At 56.0% G+C, this 21,349-nt stretch overlaps 8 protein-coding genes across 8 annotated transcripts; 4 read left to right on the top strand and 4 right to left on the bottom strand.

Moving 5' to 3' along the window:
* Nucleotides 1-571: 571 nt before the first annotated feature.
* Nucleotides 572-1,688, bottom strand: CDEST_14793 (uncharacterized protein; the record flags this gene model as incomplete). Its single annotated transcript, XM_062930949.1, has 3 exons — nt 572-1,116; nt 1,143-1,542; nt 1,608-1,688. The coding sequence occupies 3 exons, from the start codon at nt 1,686-1,688 to the stop codon at nt 572-574; spliced, it is 1,026 nt and encodes a 341-aa protein (XP_062787000.1).
* Nucleotides 1,689-1,807: 119 nt separating this feature from the next.
* On the top strand, nt 1,808-2,605 carry CDEST_14792 (Putative calcineurin-like phosphoesterase domain, ApaH type, metallo-dependent phosphatase; the record flags this gene model as incomplete). The annotated part of the gene is made up of 1 exon (XM_062930948.1): nt 1,808-2,605. One exon carries the CDS (start codon nt 1,808-1,810, stop codon nt 2,603-2,605), a length of 798 nt encoding a protein of 265 aa, XP_062786999.1.
* Nucleotides 2,606-2,651: 46 nt separating this feature from the next.
* Nucleotides 2,652-3,245, top strand: CDEST_14791 (uncharacterized protein; the record flags this gene model as incomplete). Its single annotated transcript, XM_062930947.1, has 2 exons — nt 2,652-2,771; nt 2,796-3,245. 2 exons carry the CDS (start codon nt 2,652-2,654, stop codon nt 3,243-3,245), a joined length of 570 nt encoding a protein of 189 aa, XP_062786998.1.
* A 426-nt stretch (nt 3,246-3,671) lies between these two features.
* Nucleotides 3,672-5,732, bottom strand: CDEST_14790 (Putative major facilitator superfamily, MFS transporter superfamily; the record flags this gene model as incomplete). The annotated part of the gene is made up of 5 exons (XM_062930946.1): nt 3,672-3,899; nt 3,977-4,077; nt 4,177-4,576; nt 4,696-5,364; nt 5,490-5,732. The coding sequence occupies 5 exons, from the start codon at nt 5,730-5,732 to the stop codon at nt 3,672-3,674; spliced, it is 1,641 nt and encodes a 546-aa protein (XP_062786997.1).
* Nucleotides 5,733-7,210: 1,478 nt separating this feature from the next.
* On the bottom strand, nt 7,211-9,388 carry CDEST_14789 (Putative cytochrome P450). Its single transcript, XM_062930945.1, has 2 exons — nt 9,070-9,388; nt 7,211-8,997 (listed from the first exon to the last, which is right to left on the bottom strand). The coding sequence occupies exons 1-2, from the start codon at nt 9,185-9,187 to the stop codon at nt 7,514-7,516; spliced, it is 1,602 nt and encodes a 533-aa protein (XP_062786996.1). The 5' UTR covers nt 9,188-9,388; the 3' UTR covers nt 7,211-7,513.
* A 910-nt stretch (nt 9,389-10,298) lies between these two features.
* Nucleotides 10,299-12,907, top strand: CDEST_14788 (Putative Flavoprotein-like superfamily). Its single transcript, XM_062930944.1, has 2 exons — nt 10,299-10,685; nt 10,754-12,907. The coding sequence occupies exons 1-2, from the start codon at nt 10,431-10,433 to the stop codon at nt 12,653-12,655; spliced, it is 2,157 nt and encodes a 718-aa protein (XP_062786995.1). The 5' UTR covers nt 10,299-10,430; the 3' UTR covers nt 12,656-12,907.
* Nucleotides 12,908-14,877: 1,970 nt separating this feature from the next.
* Nucleotides 14,878-16,925, top strand: CDEST_14787 (Putative major facilitator, sugar transporter, major facilitator superfamily). Its single transcript, XM_062930943.1, has 4 exons — nt 14,878-15,544; nt 15,647-16,082; nt 16,180-16,370; nt 16,444-16,925. The coding sequence occupies exons 1-4, from the start codon at nt 14,948-14,950 to the stop codon at nt 16,912-16,914; spliced, it is 1,695 nt and encodes a 564-aa protein (XP_062786994.1). The 5' UTR covers nt 14,878-14,947; the 3' UTR covers nt 16,915-16,925.
* A 49-nt stretch (nt 16,926-16,974) lies between these two features.
* Nucleotides 16,975-20,376, bottom strand: CDEST_14786 (uncharacterized protein). The gene is made up of 6 exons (XM_062930942.1): nt 19,851-20,376; nt 19,580-19,790; nt 19,118-19,511; nt 18,901-19,055; nt 18,774-18,839; nt 16,975-18,715 (listed from the first exon to the last, which is right to left on the bottom strand). Exons 1-6 carry the CDS (start codon nt 20,312-20,314, stop codon nt 17,090-17,092), a joined length of 2,916 nt encoding a protein of 971 aa, XP_062786993.1. The 5' UTR covers nt 20,315-20,376; the 3' UTR covers nt 16,975-17,089.
* Nucleotides 20,377-21,349: the final 973 nt, after the last annotated feature.

The raw sequence follows: 21,349 nt of genomic DNA, 5'->3' as shown, positions 1-21,349 counted from the left end.
AGTATGAGGCGGCTCTGTCATACTCGCCGAGATTCTCAAACAGTGAGCCAAGGTTCTGAAGCGTGTTCAAGGCGGGAATGTACATCCTTGTTGCCTCTACTCCCAATGCCTTCTCGTAGCCTTAAAGAGCCTGCTGGTACATTTCCTCAGCCTTCTCAAGCTGGCCTTGGTCTGTGTAGAGAACGCCTAGGTTATTAACCGTATCAAGTGTTCGCAGGCTGTCTGGGCCCAATACCTTCTCCCTGCCTTGTAGAGCCTGCTTATACATCGCTTCAGCCTCCTTAAGTCAGCCCTAGTCCCTATAGAAAATGCCTAGATTGTTTATTATTCTGAGCGTCGACGCGTGGTATGGTCCCCAAGCCTTCTCCTTGCCTTAAAGAGCCTGCTTGTACATCGCCTCAGCTTCCTTAGGTCAGTCGTAGGCCAAGAAGAGGGTGCCCAGCCTGTAAAAGGCCTATAACTTCCCTTCTTCTGTGGAATCTACCAATACTGTCTTTGTAGTGCATCAGTTTACATATCGTAGAAGTCGCCGTTATGCTTGCCAGTACTTATGCCGCCTGAATTTAGGGACCTAAGATGCTACACATCTCATTGCTATCCAAGCCATCTCCTCCTCATCTACTCTTGTGTTAAGCACGTGTATCATCCATAAATGGACGCATCCATGCACACTGTAACCCTGTGACTCTATGCCAGACTCTTTTGTAGGAGAATATGCCTCCACAAGTCCATGTTCGCAGAGAACTCTCATTGCTGCGTCAAAGTTGATCTCATCCTTTGTCATCTCCTGTAGCCAAACCAGTCCCTCAAGCGCCCCCTCTCGCAGTAGCTCATACCATACATCCTCATTGTCCAAGTATGCCCACAGTTGAAGGAGCGTGGCTGCACTTTGGTTTTCCTGCTGGATATGTCTGAACGAGACTTCCCACGTAGAATATAACGCTTGGTCGTAATCCAATAGTTGCGGACTCTCTCTCTGCAAACGCAGCCATGAATTGTCATATAACTGGAGATACTTGGCATAAGTCGTCGACACTTGGTTCAGGTAGGCTCCGGCCGTTGAGAGAGCAAGCGGCAGACCGTCAAGGCGTCGCGCAAGCGCCAAAGCATCAAGATCTGGTTCGAATCATCATCAGTCCTACTCATGCTTCTTCTTCTTCTTCTAGTTTTGGCGACCGACTTGCCTTGGCTGAGATGGACACGGTTGGACGTTGATTCCAGTATTGCTAAGCTGTCATTAATGTCCCCTAGTTTTCTCAGTCGGATAAACTGCCCAAGTTTGACTGTTGAGGATCGAGTCGTGATGATGACGGCGCCGTGGTCGGCCTTGGGGAGGTATGGGCGGATGTCGTACGCCATGGGATCTGCTGCTTCTGGTTCGTTTTCCCTGCTGGAGACAGCCGCGCTCTTAGCGGCAGGTTGGACACTTTGATTCGTACCGTGGCGGCGGCCCTTGAATCTGACATGATCGTAGTTGTTGTAGACAACAAGCCAGCCGTCGTTGCTCGCTTCCTCCAGCCATCGCTTCACTGCCTCCGTCGTCTATACTCTGCTGTCGAGAGCTGGGAAGTTGAAAGGAGAGATAGATCATCGCTCTCCATACTGACGGAAATGAGGGAGGGGTCGACGTCCTTCTTAACAAACAGCCTTGTGCGGCTAAGCAACGCGTGATGGCGAACCAGCCCCATGAAGGATGACTGCCAAGTGGGAACAAATCTTCGCGTGCGATTGATTGGCTCAAACAACCAGCATACTAGAGTACAGCGTCTCCAACTTTCCCCCGTCACCGCCTGTCCTCGACGCCAGCATGGCGGTTCAGATCCTCTCCGACCTGCATCTGGAGTCGCCCAGGGCCTACGACATCTTCCAGATCGTCCCAAAGGCCCCCATCCTAGCTCTGCTGGGTGACATCGGCAATGTCGCCGCTCACAAGGACGACTGCCTCGCCTTCCTGACCCAGCAGCTACGCCAGTTCCGCGCCGTGCTCTTTGTCCCCGGGAACCACGAGGCCTATCGGTCCAGCTGGCCCCGAACCCTTGACATCCTCCGCGCATTCGAGCGAGAAGTCGACGGCAATCCCTCGCTTGGGCAGTTCGTCCTGCTGGACCGGACGGTCTTCCGCGTGCCGGACACCAGCATCGTCATCCTGGGCTGCAGCCTCTTCTCTCACGTCCCCCCCGAGAGGGAAGACGACGTCTCGATGGGGCTGAACGACTTCTTCCAGACCGGAGACTGGGACGTCGCCGCCCACAACGAAGCGCATAGACGGGACCTGGCCTGGCTCAACGCGCAGGTCGCGGAGCTTGAGCGGTCCGATGCGAGGATCGTCATCTTCTCGCATTGGAGCCCTTCGACGCACAGCCTCGCCCTCGATCCCAGGCATGCCACCAGCCTGATCACGCCGGGATTCGCGACGGATCTGTCCGGAGAAGTGTGCTTCAAGAGCGGGAGCGTCGAGGCCTGGGCGTTTGGCCACACCCACTTCAACTGCGATTTCACCGTGAAGCGGGACGGCGGTGCCGGGCCTCTGAGGCTGTTTACGAACCAGAGGGGCTACTGCTTTTCTCAGTCGGCAGGCTTCGACGCCGAGAAGGTGTTTGAGTGACAATAGGAGACTTGTTGAGTGTTTGTATCAAGCGGTGGGTTGCACAATGAAAATTGCCGAGGAAATCAAACCATGCCCCGACCAGAAAACATGCCTAACGAGCTCACAAGAACGTCACACGCCACCCCCGGCACATCACTTTCACCTCCACGACCCCGAGGTCACGGTTGGTCTCTACCTTCCCTCGTAGACGCTTTGTTTCTTGCCAGTTCTCGACAGATTTCTTTTTTGTCCTCCATGTCCAGACGTTTCCAAGCTTCCTCCACACTTCACACTCGCCTCCGACGAGGCCTCTCTCCTCCCTTGGCGGCCAGGTCGCGGATCCGGCGTTTTCAAGCCAGATAGCGGGCCGGTTGTAGTTCCAAAAGCCCACGTGCTCTTGGAGGCATTCTTGCGTCTCTATGCGCGCGATTCGGCGAAGCGCATAGGTGCTTTTTCGATCGCCATGATAGGGTACGTGGAGCAGTACATCGACGACGACGGGCTCTTGGACGCAAGCCGGCTCCCGGAACCTCTCAGGACCTCATACATGGACCTGAGGCAAGGGAGCAAACCGGTCCGGAAATGGACAAGAGAGTTGAAACAGGCTCTTCAACTGCCCCAAGAGGAGGGCGAGTCTGACGAGGAAGATGACTGCTGAACGTAGTCCGGTCAATGCAGACACTTGGGGCCGGGCAAAGAAACTGTGGAATAGAGCACCCTCTTTGGTTTAGAACAGCAGCAACCTACAAGTGCTTGGAGATAGTATGAGGTTGTTTTGGTTTGATATGCGGTGTTAATCATCATGATACATACTTCGACACCCAAGACCCAAGACAGACGGGAATGGCAATGCCGAGTTATAGACCGTACGTCTGGCAAAGTAACGTTGACCATTCCTTGTTTAACGCCAAATAAATACATGAGCCCTGCCGTCTATGATCTATCTTGTATAAACCCAGTCGTCGCTTTTCGTTCTCTGTCCCCTACCCCATCACGGTAGAGCCCGATAAATTCATCCAAATACGGCGGCCCAGACCCCGCGGTGCAGCGTTCAATCTCATACTCATACGGTCATCGTAAGACTCTAGTGCGCGAAACGGAAGTCCAGCCGCCTGCTTCCCTCGTCCTTCGTGGTCGCCAGGTAGTGGTCCTTCTCCTGCTGGCTCATGCCCCCCCAGATGCCGTCGCGCGTCTTGTTCCTCTTCATGTAGTACGCCTTGATGAGCCAGGCGAGCACCGCGTTCCAGGCAATGAGCGCCAGGATGATCTTGTTGCCTCGGCGGTACAGCGGCGCGTCGTCTTTCTGGTAGATCTGGACAGGGGTAGTCAGTGAATGCCGGCCTCTCTCTCTCTCTCTCTCCGGCTCTTGGGAGTTCTTGGGGAGCTTACGTTGGAGCCGATGATGCTGCTCGCTTGCACCGTCATGTTGTAGATGGCGCTGCCAACGGTTCTCGTTCGGACCGTGCCCGCATTTCGCGATGTCAAACTGACTGCGCGCTGTCAGCAACCCATTTCCCAAGCCTCACACAACGCCGAAGTACCGAGGAGTCCCGGTCTTCGGGGTGGTCAGATTTTAGCTTATAGCTTACCTAGAATCGAATGGACGTAAGGGTAACCGACGATCAGAGCAGTGACGGCGTACCACTTCCAGGGGCTGGACCCGGCCGGCATCAGCTCCAAGGCCAAGACGAGGGGGAACACCCAGACGGAGTAGAGGAAGACGATCAGCATGCGGTTGTTCCAGCGCTCCGAGACGCGGGACCAGAACACGAGCTGGATCAGGAACAGCACGTAGCCCGGGATGGTGAGCAGGTTCGCTTGGAACGTGTCGAAGCCGAGAGCCTTGAGGTTGATGGTCAGGTACTGATCGATGGGCCTGACGGGGATGAGGAGCGTGAAGCCGTAGAGGTAGATGGGCCAGAGGTCCCAGTCCGAGAGCGCAGACCAGAGGAGCCTCAGGGTCAGTCCCTGACGATTGTGCATCCCTCCCTGGCAAAGTTGAACGTCAGTAAGAGAAGAAGGACTCCGACCCCCCCCCCCCCCTCTTTTCTTTTTTTCTTTCTTTCTATTTTCACTTTTCCTCATTTTGTCTTTCAGGTCTTACTTACTTTTGAGGGATCGTCCCTTAGTATACGATTCACCATGATGATCTCCTCGCGCTCCGAGAACCAGCCGTCTTTGCCGCGGAACCGGCTCGCCGTCTGCGTCGGGCTCGGCGGCAGATAGAACCACGAGACGACGCCGATGAGGGCCGTAAGGCCGCCTTCGAGGGCGAAAAGCCATCTCCAGCCCTCCCAGCCGCCGACGCCTCGCAGGTGCAGGATGCCGAAGGCGAGGAAGGCGGCGATGATCTGGGTGGCGTTGGAGGAGCAGTAGAAGTAGCTCATGCGGATGGGCAGCTCCTTACTGGTGTAGAAGTAGGAGAGGTACAGGATGGCGTCCGGGATGAAGCCGCCCTCAATGAGGCCGAGCAGGGCGCGCGTGGCGTAGAAGCCGTTCTTCTCCGTCATCAAGCACTGGCAAGCCGCGACGATGCTCCACGACACCATCTGTGCTGGCACCCACCTATCTGGACCCAATTTCTTCGATATCATCTGCGACGGCAGCTCGGCGCAGAGGAAGCACACGTAGAAGATGGTCATGCCGTAGTTGTACTGGTTGGTCGTGAGGCCGAGGTCCTCCAGCATGTTGTCCGTATTGGCCTGGTTGATGTTGCCGCGGTCCAGCTGGAGCGCGAAAAACATGAGGCAAACCCACGAGCAGATCCTGTAGTCGAGCTGGAGTCGCTGACTGTCAGCTAGAGCCTAGATCCGGTTCGCTTGAACGGCGAAGAGCCGCCACCATCTCTCCAGCGTGAACGAGACTTGGGGCAGGCAGGCATAACACAAGTCACATAACATACCCTCCTAACCAGCTTCTTCTCCTCGTGCTCCGACCAGGTCGCCGTGGGGTCGTACCGGTGGCGGCCCTCATACTCGGGGATGGGCTCGTACATCTGCGCCGACGCGCCGGCGGCCCAGACCTGATCGACTGCATGGTGCTTTGAATCGGACGCCTGTGGGACGCTGACGACCTCTGGGAAGACGGGTGCGCCCTTCTGCTCGGCGGCAGAGCTGACGCTTGGCGTTCTCGGCGTGCCTGGCATGGTCATATACGAGGAGGCTAAGAGATGATCGACCAGACGGGAGCCTCCGGACACAAGACTTTGGGATCGGAAGCTTAATCGTCGTCATGCCACAATAAAACCATTCCGGTCCGTTGACTTTATATGAACACTGAAATTCAAATCATAAACGCAAACTCTTCCATCACTACGACGTGCTCCGCGATGGTGCAATTCTGAAGTCCTCGTCATGAATCCCCTTTCCAGCGGAGCGCGAAACCAGCATCTCCTCGGAGACTGGGGCGCTGATATCATGGATCGACTAATATATTCGAGCCCGAGGGGGCAAAAGAACGGACACGACAGAATACCTTCGGCCAGAATCCGGGGTTGTGCCATGGGTTGCTGGCGCTCCAGAGTGCTGCTTGAGGGACGTAACCCACAACTGTACAACAACCACCGTGTCAGTGTAACATGCGTGCCTCCGACGGACTCGACGAATCAGCAGACCTCGAATAAATCGGACGGAGAAATTCAGGACGGGGATGATAGATCTGGGAGAGGCGTGATTGGAGAACCGGACGGCATTCCACGTAAAGCTTTCGGGCGGCGAGTCGGTTCCAACTTCCCTGGCCACTTGATCCCTTGCTGCCGGACGCGGGATGGTGGAGCGGGGACCGATCACGTCAACTCGGACTCGGATGCGGTGATCTGAAGTGCCGATGATCGCAGCGTTTGGGGTTCCCTATCCCCCCCCCCACCAACTTGACCAACTCGAGGGCCGGGCCGATGAACGAGACCCTTGGTGGAAGATGATTGCGGCCGAGGTTTTCATTCACTCGAAGATTGCCGCCTGCTCATTGTGTCTGTCTGTAAGAGAGAGAGAGAGAGAGAGAGGAGAGTTTAATGTCATTGACATCGTAAACTCCCATATTGAGTCTCCTTCGTTCTTACTCAGTCTCTTTCCTTCAATACTGAGCAGAGATGAAATATAACCCAGTCAAAAAGGACCCTTACATTTGCCAAGAATACTAACAAAACTGCCAAGTAAGCCACAAAAGCTTGGTAGAGAGCCCGCCCAGGCTTCCCATGTAAATCTGAACCAAGCATTCCCATACTCGTTTGAAGTGAAAGCAATGGTTTCAACCCCACAAATACCCAGCCATGGCTTTTAAGTAGGATTTAAGAATTCTATACATACTGTTGTTGTCTGAAAACATGGTCTTGGTTTTTGCAGAAATTGAGTCTTAAGTGTCCTTCGAGCAGACTGTTGGATGCATTTGTCACGCTGAACCCAACATCATGTTTAAGAGAGTCTGTAAGTTGGTTCTAGATGATTGCACTTGTTCAACGTTATCTGTAAGAACCTGTGGTGACAAACCACAACTTGCCATAAGAAGAGTTCAACAGGGCGTGTAGTTGTCTCCCAGTCACCCTCTTTTCCTGATGCTCATTACCACGCAGCAGCCTTAATGATATCTCGACGGACTGGAGTGAGTTGCATTGTGATCTTATGGCTTGGCATTGGATGTGAGTATATTGGAAATTAAATCAGTCACTTGAACTTCCATCTTTATTCGAATCATCTTTTAATTAACTTTTCACACAACACTCCGAACCTTTTGGCCGCGTTGCTTCCGACATGTACCTTTCGCCTTTCTCGATTGCAAGGCGGCCACGATATCTTCGATTCCAAGAGACGATGCCTCACTCGGAATCAGCTGGAAATCTTATGCTTTCATAGATCATCAAGTTGTTGATACCTCCGCCTCCCCCCCAAACGCCAACGCCAAAATCATTGCAGCCAAGCGATCGATCTGATCTCACACCACTGTGTTTTCCTCCCCTTCCAGCCGCCGCCTCCAGGCTTTAACGGGCATCTCGCCCAGCAACCAGTTCATCGTCTCCTCGCGCGCCATCTCGAAATCCCGCGGCAGCGCGAACTCGTACCGGTGGACCACGGACGCCAGCAGCACGGCCTGCTCCAGGTACGAGATGTTGCGGCCGATGCAGCCCCTCGCGCCGGCCGAGAAGGCCAGGAAGTACGGCTGCAGCTCCTTGCCCTTGTCGCCGAGCCACCGGTCCGGGACGTACTTGTCGGCCTCGGGGAACACGGACTCGTCGCGGTGCACGACGATGCCCGACATGCTGACAGTGGTGTCGCCCGGTACCCACTCGCCCATGATGTGCATGCCTTCGGGCGGGGTCTTGCGCGGCAGGCCGTGGGGCGTCGGGGGGAACAGGCGCAGGGACTCGTCGAGACAGGCGCGGAGGTAGGGGAGGTGCTTGACCTTGTCGTAAGGGGCGACGGCCTCGTCCGGGTCGAGGACGGCGTCGACCTCTTCGCGGAGCCGGCGGAGGCACGCCGGGTTCTTCAGCAGCTGGTACAGGACGTTGGTGACGGCGATGGCCGTCGTCACGCTGCCGGCGTTCATCATGATGTTGACCTCGGCGACGATCTCGCCCCACTCGAGGTTGTTGGGCTCGCCGTTCTTGTTCTCCATGAGCGCCTGGAAGAAGTCGTCGAGCTTCTCGCCCGCGTTGTACCGCGCGAGGCGCTGGTGCGCGAGCTGGAGCACGATCCCGTCCCAGCCCTTGGAGGCCTCGGTCATCTGGCGGAAGCGGGGGACGAGGTTCGACAGCTTGTCGAGGAGCTTGTAGTTGTCGTAGCTCCAGACGAGCAGGGACTGCTTCCTGGCGGTAGGATAGAGGGAGTCGCGGAGGGGCGCCTCCCAGGTGGTTCCGTCCTTGCGGCGAGCGAGCACTCTGTCATGGCCGCGGTCGAGGAGACCGAGCCGCTCGGAGAGGCCGATGTCAGCGATGGCGTCGAGCGTGAAGAAGTTACCCCATTTGCGGTAGTCGACGGTCAGGTCCTCGGGCCGGGGGAACATCTGGCCCTTGGGAAGGGGGTCGGTGCAGAGCTTGTCGAGCTGCTTGAAGAGCCTCTCGACCTTGTCGGCGACCTTGTGCTCCCACCCTTCGAGGTTCTTCAGGGCATAGGCCGACGACAAGACCTTGCGCTTCCTCGCGTGGTCGTGCTTTTCGACAACGTCGGCGAGATGGTAGTGCGAGCCGGCCGTCAAGACGTACGACTCGTCCTTGATGCAGGGGGTTCCGTGCCCGTAGATGTCCTTGATGGCACGCACATCGCTGAAGGAGAGGGTGTTGGGGCCGGTGCGGAGGACCGGGCCTTTTTCTCTGTGGAGCTGGACAAGATGGGTTGACCGGGCACCGGTACGGGCCAAGATCATGAAGGGGATATTGTATGCGCCGGAGAAGGTGCTGAAGTTTTGGAACTTGCGTAGGCCTTGAGTTGGAACAGTCAGCAAGAGGGTGGCTGGAGGCGTAAGGGTGAGGGTGAGGGAAACGCATCACAAACCTTTGGCGTCTTTAAAGTACACGAAAAGGGGGTAAATCACAAGATAAAACAAGCCAACGAAGAAGAATGCCGTGGCATAAGGGGCTCTGGAGAAGACAGAGAGCGTTTCGAGCGCCATGTTGGTAGCTGATCAGACCTCAAGTGAACAGGACGTGTGAGATAGAAAACGAAAGCTGTGGGAGGGTTGGAGTTATGTCGAGTCCTTTGGCCTACGTCAGAGACGGAGAGAGAGAGAGAGAGAGATAGGGAGAGGAGAGGACGCAATCTTGATCTAAATAACCAGCCATCTGTGGAACACGTACGGAGACTAGAGTCACGAGAATGGTAAGAATTCGCCTCAGAAGATGCCACTTCCGGTGGCTTTGCAAGATAGGAAATCCTCCCCGCGACCCTCAGTCCAAGACCGTCCACTATTGACGACGGCGTCTTCAGAATTTCCCCGCATTTTGCACGTCACAAAAATAGCTGAAGAACCAATCCGGGATACGAAAAGATGGGATGGGCGCGAAAAGGTAGAGCGGCACTGCGGAGTGGTTGTAAACCAGGCGAAGACCGTGCCCCGCGGGAGACCGCAGGGCCACATCATGGATGAACATCGTTGGCGCTGCATAGACAATTTTGGCCACAGCTGTGACAGGGTAACAGACAGACAGATCGTGGACATATCTCGGAGGGCCCGTCACACATCACGTACGAGATCTGCTGCGGGGTATTGGAGCTCGTTCTGTGTGGGTTAAGACCCATGATCGAGAGAGTTTCACCTCGATCCAGTAATCATCCCCGCGGAGAGTGCTACTACGTGGAACTATGTGTAAGAGAACCAGCTCAGTCTGATGATATGCGCCGAGAAATGCGAACCCATCGGCAAAACTACACCCGTGGGCGTTCCCCTCTTCGGGCTGAGATGTCTCTATCCCGCGGGATATATCGCCCATCTGGGTTAGAACCTCCTTGTTCACGTTGCCCTCCCCTCTCTCTCTCTCTCTCTCTCCCCGCGGGGAAGTGGGTTTGTTCCCCAACATTCCTGCGCTCGGATCTGACTCGAGATGGTGATTTATCCCGCACCTTGGGGAGCAGCAACTTGCCTATTTGGATCCGTTTGGGAAAGTCCCTGGACAAAGGAAGGTCGAAAACAGTAGAACTGCTAGGGCCGTGTGTGTTCACATGTAACCGCTGGTGTAGAGTTACGGGATGTCTGCGTGAAGTTGCTGTTGGCATTTATTATCTCGGGTCCCTCTGCTGTCCCCTCCCCCCTTGACAAAAGTCGCAAGGCGTCAAGTCTATCTAGGCCAACCATCTAGAGGAAAGCCAACAGTCAACTACCGTTTCATTCATTGTGCTCCTTCTTCGCCGTTCACATCATGTCCATCACGGGCACTCTTCCCGAGGGCACGCTGAAGTTGATCAACCAGCTCGCCCCGGAGTCCCTCGCGGACACGGCTGCTCTCGCCGCGGCTGGCCTCTTGTCCGCTGCATATGTCCTGCGCGGATACGCTTGGGACAGGCCCGACCCATACGACTACATCTGGTACGAGAAGCCACAACAAGACGCCGCCGGAGGCAACAGCGCGGCAAACAAGAAATCAAGGAACATTGCAGAGAGGTTAGAGGAGCTTGTGAGTTGGATGGAACCGGGACCACCTACACACATATCAAACATCCGCTGACGCTTCATTCTACGCAGGGAAAAGATGTCGTCGTCTTCTGGGGCTCGCAGTCGGGCACCGCAGAGGGCTTCGCGAACCGTCTCGCGCGCGAGCTGCACCAGCGCTTCCACCTCGACGCCATGTCGGCCGACCTCTCGGACTACGACGCCGAGACCATCGCGCAGATCCCGGAGACCAAGCTGGCTGTCTTCGTCCTCTCGACGTACGGCGAGGGCGACCCCAGCGACAACACCGGCCCGTTCTGGGACTGGCTTACCAAGCTCCAGGACAGACCCCTCGCGTCGCTGCGGTATGCGGCGTTCGGACTGGGAAACAGCAACTACAGATACTACAACAAGGTCGTTGACGTGGTCGATAAGGCTCTAGAAGGTTGCGGCGCCTCCCGTCTGGCGCCCGTCGGCCGCGCCGACGATGCGCAGGGGGCCACGGAGGAGGACTTCCTCGCGTGGAAAGACGACTTGTACAAGGTCCTCCGCGAGACCCTCAAGCTCCAGGAACACGAAGTTGTCCACGAGCCCTCGCTGGCGGTCGTCGAGGACGAGTCCCTGGAGCCCCAGGATCTCCACGTCGGCGAGCCGGTGCACCTGGTCGAGGGCTCCGGGAAGCCGTCCGCGAACTCGGCCATCAGGCCGCTGAAGATCAAGAAGGCCTACAGCCTCTTCTCGTCCCCCGGCGGCGGCGGCGGCCGTGGCTGTCTGCACCTCGACCTCGACCTCGGCGGCAACTCTCAGCTCACCTACAAGACGGGCGACCACCTCGCCATTTGGCCCATCAACCCTGATCAGGAGGTCGAGCGGTTGCTGAACGTCCTCGGCCTCGCAGACCGCCGCAGCGTCCCCATCAGCATTAACGCGCTGGACGCGGCCGTCAAGGTCCGGATTCCTACGCCGACCAACGTCGAGACGCTCTTCAGGTATTATCTAGAAATCTGCGCCGCTGTTCCCAGAGACGCCGTTCGCGGACTTGCGCAGTTCGCGCCTTCGGCCGGCGCCAAAGAGTTTCTCCTCAGCCTGGGACGTGAAAAGGAAAATTATGCTACCTTCATTGCTTCTAACCATCTCACCGTTGGCAAGCTGCTCGAGTTGGCCAGCGCGGCCGACGGCAACCATGCGGTATCGGCCTGGACAGGCATCCCGCTGTCATACCTCATCGAGACCCTGCCCAGGTCTCAGCCCCGATACTACTCCATTTCTTCTTCCAGCGTCGTCTCTCCCAAGGCCCCGAGCATCACCGTTGCTGTTTCCGATACCCCGCTCCCTGGCTCTCCGTCTACCGCTATCCCCGGCCTCACCACCAACTATCTTCAAGCACTCTCCCGATCCCTGCAGGACTCCCAGACAACTCAGCAAACAGAGGGTCTGAGCTATGCTTTATCGGGTCCGTCAAACGCTCTGGAAGGCGGCCACGTCTACGCTCACATCCGCCGCTCCAAGTTCAAGCTCCCCATGCTGTCTTCGCACCCTCTGGTCATGGTCGCCGCCGGCACCGGCCTGGCGCCGTTCCGCGCCTTCATCACCGAGCGCCTGCGCCTGCAATCCATCGGAAAGGATGTAGGCCGGATGATGCTCTTCTTCGGCTGCCAGCGTCCCGACGACGACTTCATCTACAGGGAGGAGCTCGAGCAGATGGAGAGGGATCTTGGCGGCAAGCTGAAGATCGTCACGGCCTTCTCGCGGCAGGAAGGCGCGAAGAAGGTCTATGTCCAGGACAGGGTTCTGGAGTTTGGCAGCGAGGTCACGGGATTGTTGGAGGAGGGCGCCAGCTTGTACATGTGCGGGAGGGCGAGCATGGCGAGAGAGGTTGGCAAGACCTTGGGCGGTGTCGTGAAAGAGAGCAAAGGATGGAACGACGCCCAGGTCAAGGACTGGAGCGAAGGACTGAAGCGGAACCGCAAATGGCAAGAGGATGTTTGGGGTTAGATGTTGCATGCATTAGAAAGGGAAAAGAGACGACAGGAACCGTCTGTTTGAAGAATGACGGCATATGGAGTAAGCAGTGTTGTGAATGAAGTGAACGAAGGCCATCCTGTAAGCTGAGATGAGTTGGAAGACCAAAGTTATTACATCGCATTGTATATCAAACTGGGGTCCAGCTACGTAAATCTCTATGAGAGCGCGAACCGAATGCCAGTCCATCAAAGTGAGATATTAAAAATATTAACAAAATTGGGCACGATCTAGTTTGAGAGTGTATTGAAGAGGTCAAACTTGAGCCAGACTTAGGCTGATTGTTGATGCCATTGCCCCATTAGCATCTGCTCCTCAAGTGAGCTACGAAGCATACTTACAGAGGCTGCGAAGAACGGCTTAATATAAGTTTGGTACTGGCTCAGAAGAAAACAACTCCATTTGAAGACAATCACATCCAAAACGGCTGCCACTCAAGTCCCTCTTTCCCAGTAACTACAATCCCCCGAAAAACACGGCATCTCGTCAACCCAGCCATTCTGGGTGCCCTTGGTACAAGATGCTTCTCATGATGGAGATGGAACAGCAACGATACCAAAACCCGCGGGCTGCTGTCGGTTCCACAAATCCACTAGAACACACTGGGCTGAAACATGAAAGGCACAGATAGCGGACTGCCCAGGAGGCTCAGTACTCTGCTGCAGTACACTTTGTGCTGCCTCTCCGCGAATCCAGAGACTTGAAATGTCATCTCGTCGAGTAACCCCAGCTTCGCGGGTTAGCCCGCTGTACAATGTGATGAACTAGGGGGATAAGGCCTTGTTCGTGCCGTCGCATTCGATGGTACCCCGTGGGATAAGTTGCCTTTTTCGGCATTTGTCCCCCCCCCCCCCCCACCCATGAAAGTGCCGAGACGAACCATTCTTGCTCCCATCTCTCTCCCTCGCTCGACCTGCCAACGACACGAACCTGCGGACTAAGCGTCATGGCGGTTATTTGCTTTGTCAAACCCAATCGAAAGTTCCAGATTGAAAATGGCAGCGGGACCAGGAGGGGTGATGGTTCTCATCCGTAGTAGAGAGCGGCACGATGGTCGGAGGAGGGAGGAGTTGAATTGGTTGGAACCAAGCCTCTCTGGGCTTTCTCCACTTGACTGGCTAAAACTGAATAATCCTTCGTCGAGGCAGTTCCACTCCCTGGATCTGCTTGCGTGCTGGATAGAATGTCACCTAGAACAGAGACTCATGACATCATTTGGCTCCATGAAGCTGCCCCATAGTCGATTGGAGACTTTGGATCAGTAGCTTTGGCAGAAGAGACGCAACTGTCTAAACGAACATGTGTAAAACAATGGGAAGCACTGAAACCGACCCTTCCCAAGACCGGAAGAAGAAACATTGTGTTTTTTCACAAGCTTAGGATACTTCCGGATCGTATCATGGTATGCTATTCCAGGTGTTCGTCTGCGCCATCATTCTCACTGCTTCATACCTACCTAGCGTAAAAGCGCTGGCAACAACAAACTAGGAGCGAATGAGCAGGCAGACAATGAACTGCCAGGCTAGCTGGCCCCATCAAGAGACCAACATACCGTGATAAGCGAACTGTCAAACCAACCATCGCGGCGGCTCTTATTACCCTTTCTGGGAAAGCCAACTCCGGGGTCCCCGGGTATCCTGCGCTCGAAAAGAAATACCCCAGACAACCCACCCCCGCATTTGTTGATGGAGGAGGGTGGGTGGGTGGCTCAAGTCATTGGGGAAATAGAAGCCGCTGCAGTCTAATTACTACGATGTATACATCTTCTTGGAACAATTACCCCCCAGAGTAGCCCCGGATCCCTGTTCCCCGTCACGAAAGCATGTAACAGGACCAAGCTGAGGCTTGCCGTCCAACTCTCCGCGCCCTATGTGAGCCGGTTCAAAGAGGAAAAAACGACGCGTGCTCTTAAGCTTCTCCTCATCTCCTCATCTCCTGACGCTCCTTTGGGTTATTCAATCCCGCGGCCCACCTTGGCACGCAGCCCGCTGTGTACCTGGCTTGTAATCCATCTTGGTAGCCCCGGTAAAGGAACACAGAAATGAGTGAGTGAGTGAGAGAGGGAGGCACTGACTCACATTCTATATAACCAGAGGTCTATTCTCACTCATCCAAAGAATTGCAGTCTAGAGTTTTCAGAAGCTGGCCACAGGCTAGTAATCGGATTCAATCGACCACCAAATCCTTCACTCAAACCCCTTTCTCCTGTTTGCATTTTTGGCAGCCATCTTCCTTCGGACGTTGCCAGCATTGACCCAGTCGAACATGTCTCGAACCTCGCCCGACTCTGACAACAAGTTCACGTCGAGAGATGCGTCTCTCGACAAGATGAAGCTGGAAGGGGCCACGTCCCACGTCGAACAAAGCGACCCGAGCAGCAACCGCGACTTTGACGACTCCATCGAGGACACCGAGCCTTCCAGGGCTGTGTGGCTCATCACCTTCACCGTGGCAATGGGCGGTTTCCTGTTCGGTATGAAAGCCTCCGCCGTCCAAACCGCGAATTTGCGGACCTCCCAACTCCGTGAAACGTTGGAAGAAGCTTGCCTTGCTGACGACTTCCCAGGCTACGACACGGGCGTCATCTCGGCCGTCCTCGTCAGCCTGAAAGATGACCTGGGCCACGAGCTCGACTCCCACGAACAGGAGCTCATCACGTCCATCACCTCGGGCGGCGCGCTGCTCGGCGCCCTGATAGCCGGCTTACCTGCCGACAGATACGGGCGGAAGCTGGGAATCTACCTCGGGTGCCTGCTCTTCCTAATCGGCACCATCATCCAGGCGGCGGCCTTCTCCGTCGCCCAGATGACCGTCGGGCGTCTCATTGTCGGCCTGGGAGTCGGTTCCGCCGCCATGATTATCGTACGTTAATTCGTGTTAGCTTCGGCATAGCCCCGCCTCCTCCTCCTCACGGAGTGTTCTCAAGACTTGCTGACTGACTGACCCGTGCTGACCGCGTTACAGCCTCTATACATCGGAGAACTGGCCCCGGCCAAGCACCGCGGCCGCATGATCGCGTTCGACAACATGAGCGTCACCTTTGGCCAGCTCGTCTCGTACGCCCTGGGCGCCGGCTTCACCGAGGTCCCCCACGGATGGCGCTACATGGTCGCCGTCGGCGGCGTGCCCCCTATCGTCCTCGCGTTCCTCCTGCCCAAGTGTCCCGAGTCCCCGCGGCAGCTCATATCCCACGGCAAGCTCGAGGAGGCCGCGCGCGTCATCAAGAGGGTATACCCGCACGCCACTGAGGATCAGGTCGCCGCCAAGGTAGGCCACATGGCGTACACCGTCGAGGTCGAGACACAGGTCACCTCGGGCTCGCTGTGGGATCGCTTCAAGGAGCTGCACGTCGTGCCGTCCAACTTCCGGGCTCTGGTCTGCGCCTGCGCCATCATGGCTAGTAAGAAACTCCCTTGCACTTTGACTTACCTAGGCTATGTGGAGGAGAGAAAGAAAAACAAGAACAAGAAGAAGAAAACCCGCTGACCGACGCTTAGTCTCCCAACTCGGCGGTTTCAACACGTTGATGTACTACTCGGCGACCCTGTTTGGTCTCGTCGGCTTCAACAAGCCCGTTGCCGTCTCCATCGTCGTCGGCGCAACCAACTTTGTCTTCTCGCTCGTCAACCTGTTCATCATCGACAGGGTTGGTAGGAGACGGATCCTCCTTATTACCGTTGCCGGAATGGTGAGCCCAGTTCCCTCAGTTCTCAGCCACAAACCCACGGCTCAACTGCTAACCAACGCCCGTCTTCTACCAGTCCGTCAGTATGGTCGTGGCCGCCGTTGCGTTCCACTGGATCCCCGTCTCCCCAGACCTCAAGCTCCAGACGGGCTCGGTGAACTGGGCAGGCATCCTCGTGCTCGTCACCATCATCGTGTACGTCGCCTGCTTCGCCGGCGGTGTCGCCACTATCGCCTGGGTCGGCACGGAGCTCCTCCCGCTCGAGGTCCGCGCCCTCGGCACCATGATGAACACCGTCGTCTGCTGGGGCTGCAACATCATCATCGCCTCGACCTTCCTGTCCATGATGAAGGGCATGACGCCGAGCGGCGCCTTCGGCTTCTACGCGGGCATCTGCTTCTTCGGCTGGGTCTTCTGCATCTTCTGCTATCCCGAGGCCAACGGTCTCCCGCTCGAGGACGTGCGGCAGATTTTCGCCACCGGTTTCGGCGTCAAGAAGGCGAATGAGTTGCAGAGGCTCCGAAAGATGACAGGAGGCTCGGCGTAGTCTTTCTGTTTGAACGGGAAAAATTTTTTGTTTCTACAGAGTTAATCCTCAGTGTCATAAAACGAGCTTCAAACCATAATGAGATTATAAGCATTTCATGGTCTGTTTGTGATATTCTAGAAGTAGTGTTCGAGAGCAACTGGGCTAGCCGGCAGAAAGTCTCAATGAACAATATCTAGACTTCAGGAACGTACAAACTGGGAGGCGGTCCAAGGTAGCTCTCCTTCACGCCGCCGAGATTGACTACAAGTTTCTCCAGAATCAGATTCGAGTGTCTCAGCGTCACCTTCACATCATGCTCTCCAGACGTGAGACCACACTCGCCCAGGTCATGGTTCCGAAGCCAGGCGCAATCTTGAACAGCATAGAACCAACCGTCAGGCAGATCAGTGGTCTTTGGCAGCAACTGATGCGTCTGAACAGGTCCGTCATTGACTTGGAGCTCATAGGTCATGGGGTCCGTTGGGTCGAGGTCAAGAGTCATGTTGAAGTACAGGAGCAAAACCGGCTTCGCAGTCTCGGAGAAGACGTAGAACTTGTATGCGAGCTGCGGTGGAGCTGCGGTATCGGCCGTTGTAACGGTGACTGCGCCCGATGGAGTCCTTCCGCACTCGGGGAGGACCCTGAAGCCCGAGGGAGCCTGATGAGCCGCTGGAATCGAGACGTATCCGTCCGTCTCGACGAAGCCGGCCCGGAAGGATTCGGGGACGCGTCTGCCGGTGATTGGAAGATGGACTTGTTCGAAGGCACCCTCTTCAGACCTGATGTCGACAAGCACCTCCTCGCTAAAGTCTTCAGGGACCTGGTGCCAGTCGACCGTGACCTCGACGCGAGCATCGTCCCCATCAGGGTCGAGGGTGCCAGCCGTGACGGACAACTGGAGCCAAGCATGCGGGACCGATGCCTTCCAGTGGACGACCTCGGGCCCTCTGGTGTAAACATCGAACCACCTCTTGGAGGGTCCGTAGCGGCTCATCCGCCCCAACGTGACTCCCGGAACCAGGTCACGTCGGCTGGGATGCGTCCGGTCCGACTCCTCGTTCGTCCTACCCGGCCGGACACCCTCGTGACCCTCGACCGCAACGCCCATCTGACCCATGACCGGGTTGGAATGCTGCCTACGCTGGACATAGCTCAGGCCGCTGATCATGTCGCGGTACGGCGCGTGCCAGGTGTCCTCGTAGCCGTAGTGCGTCTGCCGCATGATCTGGTCCCATTTGCCGCCCAGCAGCTCGTGGAACTCCTCGGAGAGGCTGTAGTCGGCGTCGAAGAGGTCGAGGACCTGGCGGGCGAGCCTGTTGGCCGTGTTGCGCCGCTGGCGGGCGTATAGCCGGTTTCGGCCGAGGGCGACCTGGAGCTTTGTGAAAATGGTCGAGGCCTTGACCGGGTGCAGCACCGTCTCGAAGACCGCGGCCTTCTGCTCTTCCGACGCCTGACTGTATATGCCCTCGGCCGACTCGAGCAGAGATTCCCAGCGGCCGACGACCTCCTCGGCTTCGTTGTGGTGGACGAGAGAGAAGGTCGTCGATTCGATGTGTTCGTGCCTCCTCAGGGCGGCGAGGCGGTCGTACTTGTGCCAGACCGAGGCGATGGCGTCTGCTTGGCCCTTTCCAAAGTTAACTTCTGCCATTGTCTTGTAGAATCTGGCGAAGTCGTCCGCCTTGATCGAGTTGATGTCCCAGGCCAGCGTCATTGCGAACGTGAAGGGGACTTCCATCGGCTTGATGTCTCCCACGTTGAAGACCCAAACCTGCTTTGCATTGCGTCTGTGGGCTTCTTGTAGCTGATGCCACGTTTTTCCCTGTGAAAAAGCGTCAGCATCGTAAGAAATGGCTTCAGAAGAACATATGCGTTTATACCAGGGAGTTGCTGTTGATCCATTTGTAGCTGCGAGGAACCCCGACGTACTCGAAGTGGTAGTATATCTGTGTAACGTCAGCTTGTATCCCTGTTGACCGATGAAGCTACAACGGTGCGCAAACTCACCCCTGCTCCTCCTTTTCTGTCTCTCTCTGCCCCGGTTGGGAGACGTCTGATACTGCCGAAATTGTCGTCGGCAAAGAGCAGTGTAACATCATCCGGGACGTCGAGATTTCCCCCTTCGTATTGCTCTTGGACCTCCTTGTACAACGCCAAAAGCTCTGCATACAAGGTTAGTAAACTCTTAGTTCTCCATCTCACGGTATTCCTTGAGGGCACCCACGAGGCACGGCGTCTTCGGTTCCGTGGATCTTCTTGAACAAGGCCCGTTGGGTCTTGATCACGTCGCGCACCACCGCGGCAGGGTCGTCCGTCTTCATCTTCCGGTCGTACTCCCCGCGCATGCCCAGCGTGAAGTAAGACTCGCGGCCCTTGGCCCTCTCGACGCCCTCTTCGAAGAACCGCGTGATCTTGTCCTTGTTTGCGAGCCAGTCCCAGCTGCCGTCCGGATTCTCCGCGAACCACTCGTTGGACAACCGCTGCATCGGCTCGTGGTGCGATGTGGACACGGAGATGCCGTAGTCTTCGGCAGCTTGAGCGTTATCCGGGTCATCGGTGAAGAAAGACGCGCCGGGGTTGGGGTAGCCAGGCCACATGGCCGGCCACAAGAAGTTGGCCTGAAATCAAGACTCAGTGTACTGACTTCACAGGACATGTGTTCCTTTTCGTTCCCTGAATGGCATACCTTTAGCCGCAGCAACAGCTCAAACACTTTCTTGTAGAATTCGGAGTTGTAGCCTCCAAAGTTTGCCCGGGCCCAACCCGTCAGGGCCGGGGCTTCGTCGTTGATGAAGAGACCGCGGAAGCGAACGCTTGGCTCGCCATGATAAGTCTGCCCTCTCAGTGCAAAGATGTCCTTGTGAGACTTTGGCGGTACATCGGCCCAGTAGTACCAGCTGCTCGAGATTCAGTTCACAAAAGCCCATATCAGAGACAACCGTGAGTGGGCTTCTTACGGTGAAACTCCAATCTGCTCGGACAACGTGTAAGCGCCGAATATCGTCCCGCGTTTGTCGCTTCCGGCAATGACGAGGGCTTTCTCGATGCCCGGCAGGGGTTGGTCGACCAAGACGGTGGTGAAAGACTCCCATTTCCCGTGGATCTTTCCAGCCTCCAACTTGCCCTCCTTCTCCAGCCTCTGTATGAGCCGGCTCGATTGGACGCATCCGATGATGACGGCGGCGGCATCCGTGAGCGTCCCCGAGACGGCATCGTTCTGGTCGTCCTTGAAGACCACAACGCGGCTTGCATCAGACCGGGTCACGCGGCCAAAGTCCTCGGCAAGGTTCTGTGCCGCAATGTGGATGCCGATCGGGTCCGACTCGTCCACCAAGATGGTTGCGCCAACCAGGTTGAGGGACTCCCCGGTCCCCTCCTGGCCCTCCAGGGGGGAGAACGTAACAATGTCCTTCTCAAACATGGCTTTGTAGTTTCCGACGTCTTTTGCCGGGATTATCACCACCACAGCTGGGGTGATGAGAGGACAGGAGGAATGAACTCGAGAGAGGCCGTAGGCTATCTATCCCCCTCTCCAAATAACTACTCCAAATACCCGCGGCCCGGGCCAAAGTACGCCGACTTCGGCTCCCACAACGGCGAGCACGATGAAACTACCAATCGAAAGGAACCAAAACTGGGTCCTTTTGGAGCAAAGGATCCTGAAGAACAAAATGAAAGCGGTTTCTCCGCACAATAAGCCACTTCTTGGTGAGCCAAGCCAGCTCAAATGGGTCAGATCCTTGGCCCGGTGACCGGTCCGGGCTTGTCTCCCCCGCACGCCTCCCCGGTTGTCATCTCCGCCTCCACACATCGCCCGTGGAGTCTTCCCCAGACTCTTCCGGATACTGGAAGCAGGGATGGCTCCTGAATTGCGGATGTGAGCATCTACCTGACAAATACATCATTGTAACGGGTAACCAGTAACTTATTCTTCCGATTGCTGATCGTTCATCTGTCTTGCGGTCTCGCTTTCATACTATGTGAATGGGACTCGACTTTTCCGCCCGTTTGGTTTGTTGGTCGATGTTGTTCTACACAAGCCAGCTTGATAGCCGACTTGGTTCTTTGAATAAGAAATTTAGGTCACTCTGGTTCTTCTTCTCCAGACAAATTCTTGTCCGTTGCAACAGACCGCTACCTTGGTAATGTTCAAACGTAACGTTGTAGTTTCGTCGGCCAGATTCAATTGGTATCGAGACCTTAGGTCCATACAGAAAACACATTATGTTCCTAAGATATTGTACCATTGAACTCACCTCCTGGGTGTGAATCAGGGGGAAAGGAGGCAGTATGACGGTCTGTTTGCTCCTAAACAGAGTTGAACCATCTCACTTGTACTTAGTGACCGGGGAATGACGACTTACACAAGGTCTTCTGCTTCTCAGCAAGGCATCAGCATAAGCACGATATTCCCATCGGTAGGGTTGTTCATCCCATTAACGCATATACGAGCATT

Source organism: Colletotrichum destructivum, chromosome 10, assembly GCF_034447905.1.
Source record: "Colletotrichum destructivum chromosome 10, complete sequence".
Lineage (NCBI taxonomy): Eukaryota > Fungi > Ascomycota > Sordariomycetes > Glomerellales > Glomerellaceae > Colletotrichum > Colletotrichum destructivum.
The sequence above is the reverse complement of the archived record's forward strand: the minus strand, read 5'-3'. Positions and strand labels throughout refer to the sequence as shown.

Coding starts and splice junctions, on each gene's coding strand:
- CDEST_14786 (XM_062930942.1), bottom strand. CDS start 20,314: ATGTTTGAGAAGGACATTGTTACGTTCTCCCCCCTGGAGGGCCAGGAG. Junction 19,512..19,579: donor AGCTGTTGCTGCGGCTAAAG/GTATGCCATTCA, acceptor TCTTGATTTCAG/GCCAACTTCTTGTGGCCGGC. Junction 18,716..18,773: donor GGATCAACAGCAACTCCCTG/GTATAAACGCAT, acceptor GCTTTTTCACAG/GGAAAAACGTGGCATCAGCT.
- CDEST_14787 (XM_062930943.1), top strand. CDS start 14,948: ATGTCTCGAACCTCGCCCGACTCTGACAACAAGTTCACGTCGAGAGAT. Junction 15,545..15,646: donor GTTCCGCCGCCATGATTATC/GTACGTTAATTC, acceptor ACCGCGTTACAG/CCTCTATACATCGGAGAACT. Junction 16,371..16,443: donor TTATTACCGTTGCCGGAATG/GTGAGCCCAGTT, acceptor GTCTTCTACCAG/TCCGTCAGTATGGTCGTGGC.
- CDEST_14788 (XM_062930944.1), top strand. CDS start 10,431: ATGTCCATCACGGGCACTCTTCCCGAGGGCACGCTGAAGTTGATCAAC. Junction 10,686..10,753: donor CAGAGAGGTTAGAGGAGCTT/GTGAGTTGGATG, acceptor CATTCTACGCAG/GGAAAAGATGTCGTCGTCTT.
- CDEST_14789 (XM_062930945.1), bottom strand. CDS start 9,187: ATGGCGCTCGAAACGCTCTCTGTCTTCTCCAGAGCCCCTTATGCCACG. Junction 8,998..9,069: donor GTACTTTAAAGACGCCAAAG/GTTTGTGATGCG, acceptor TTCCAACTCAAG/GCCTACGCAAGTTCCAAAAC.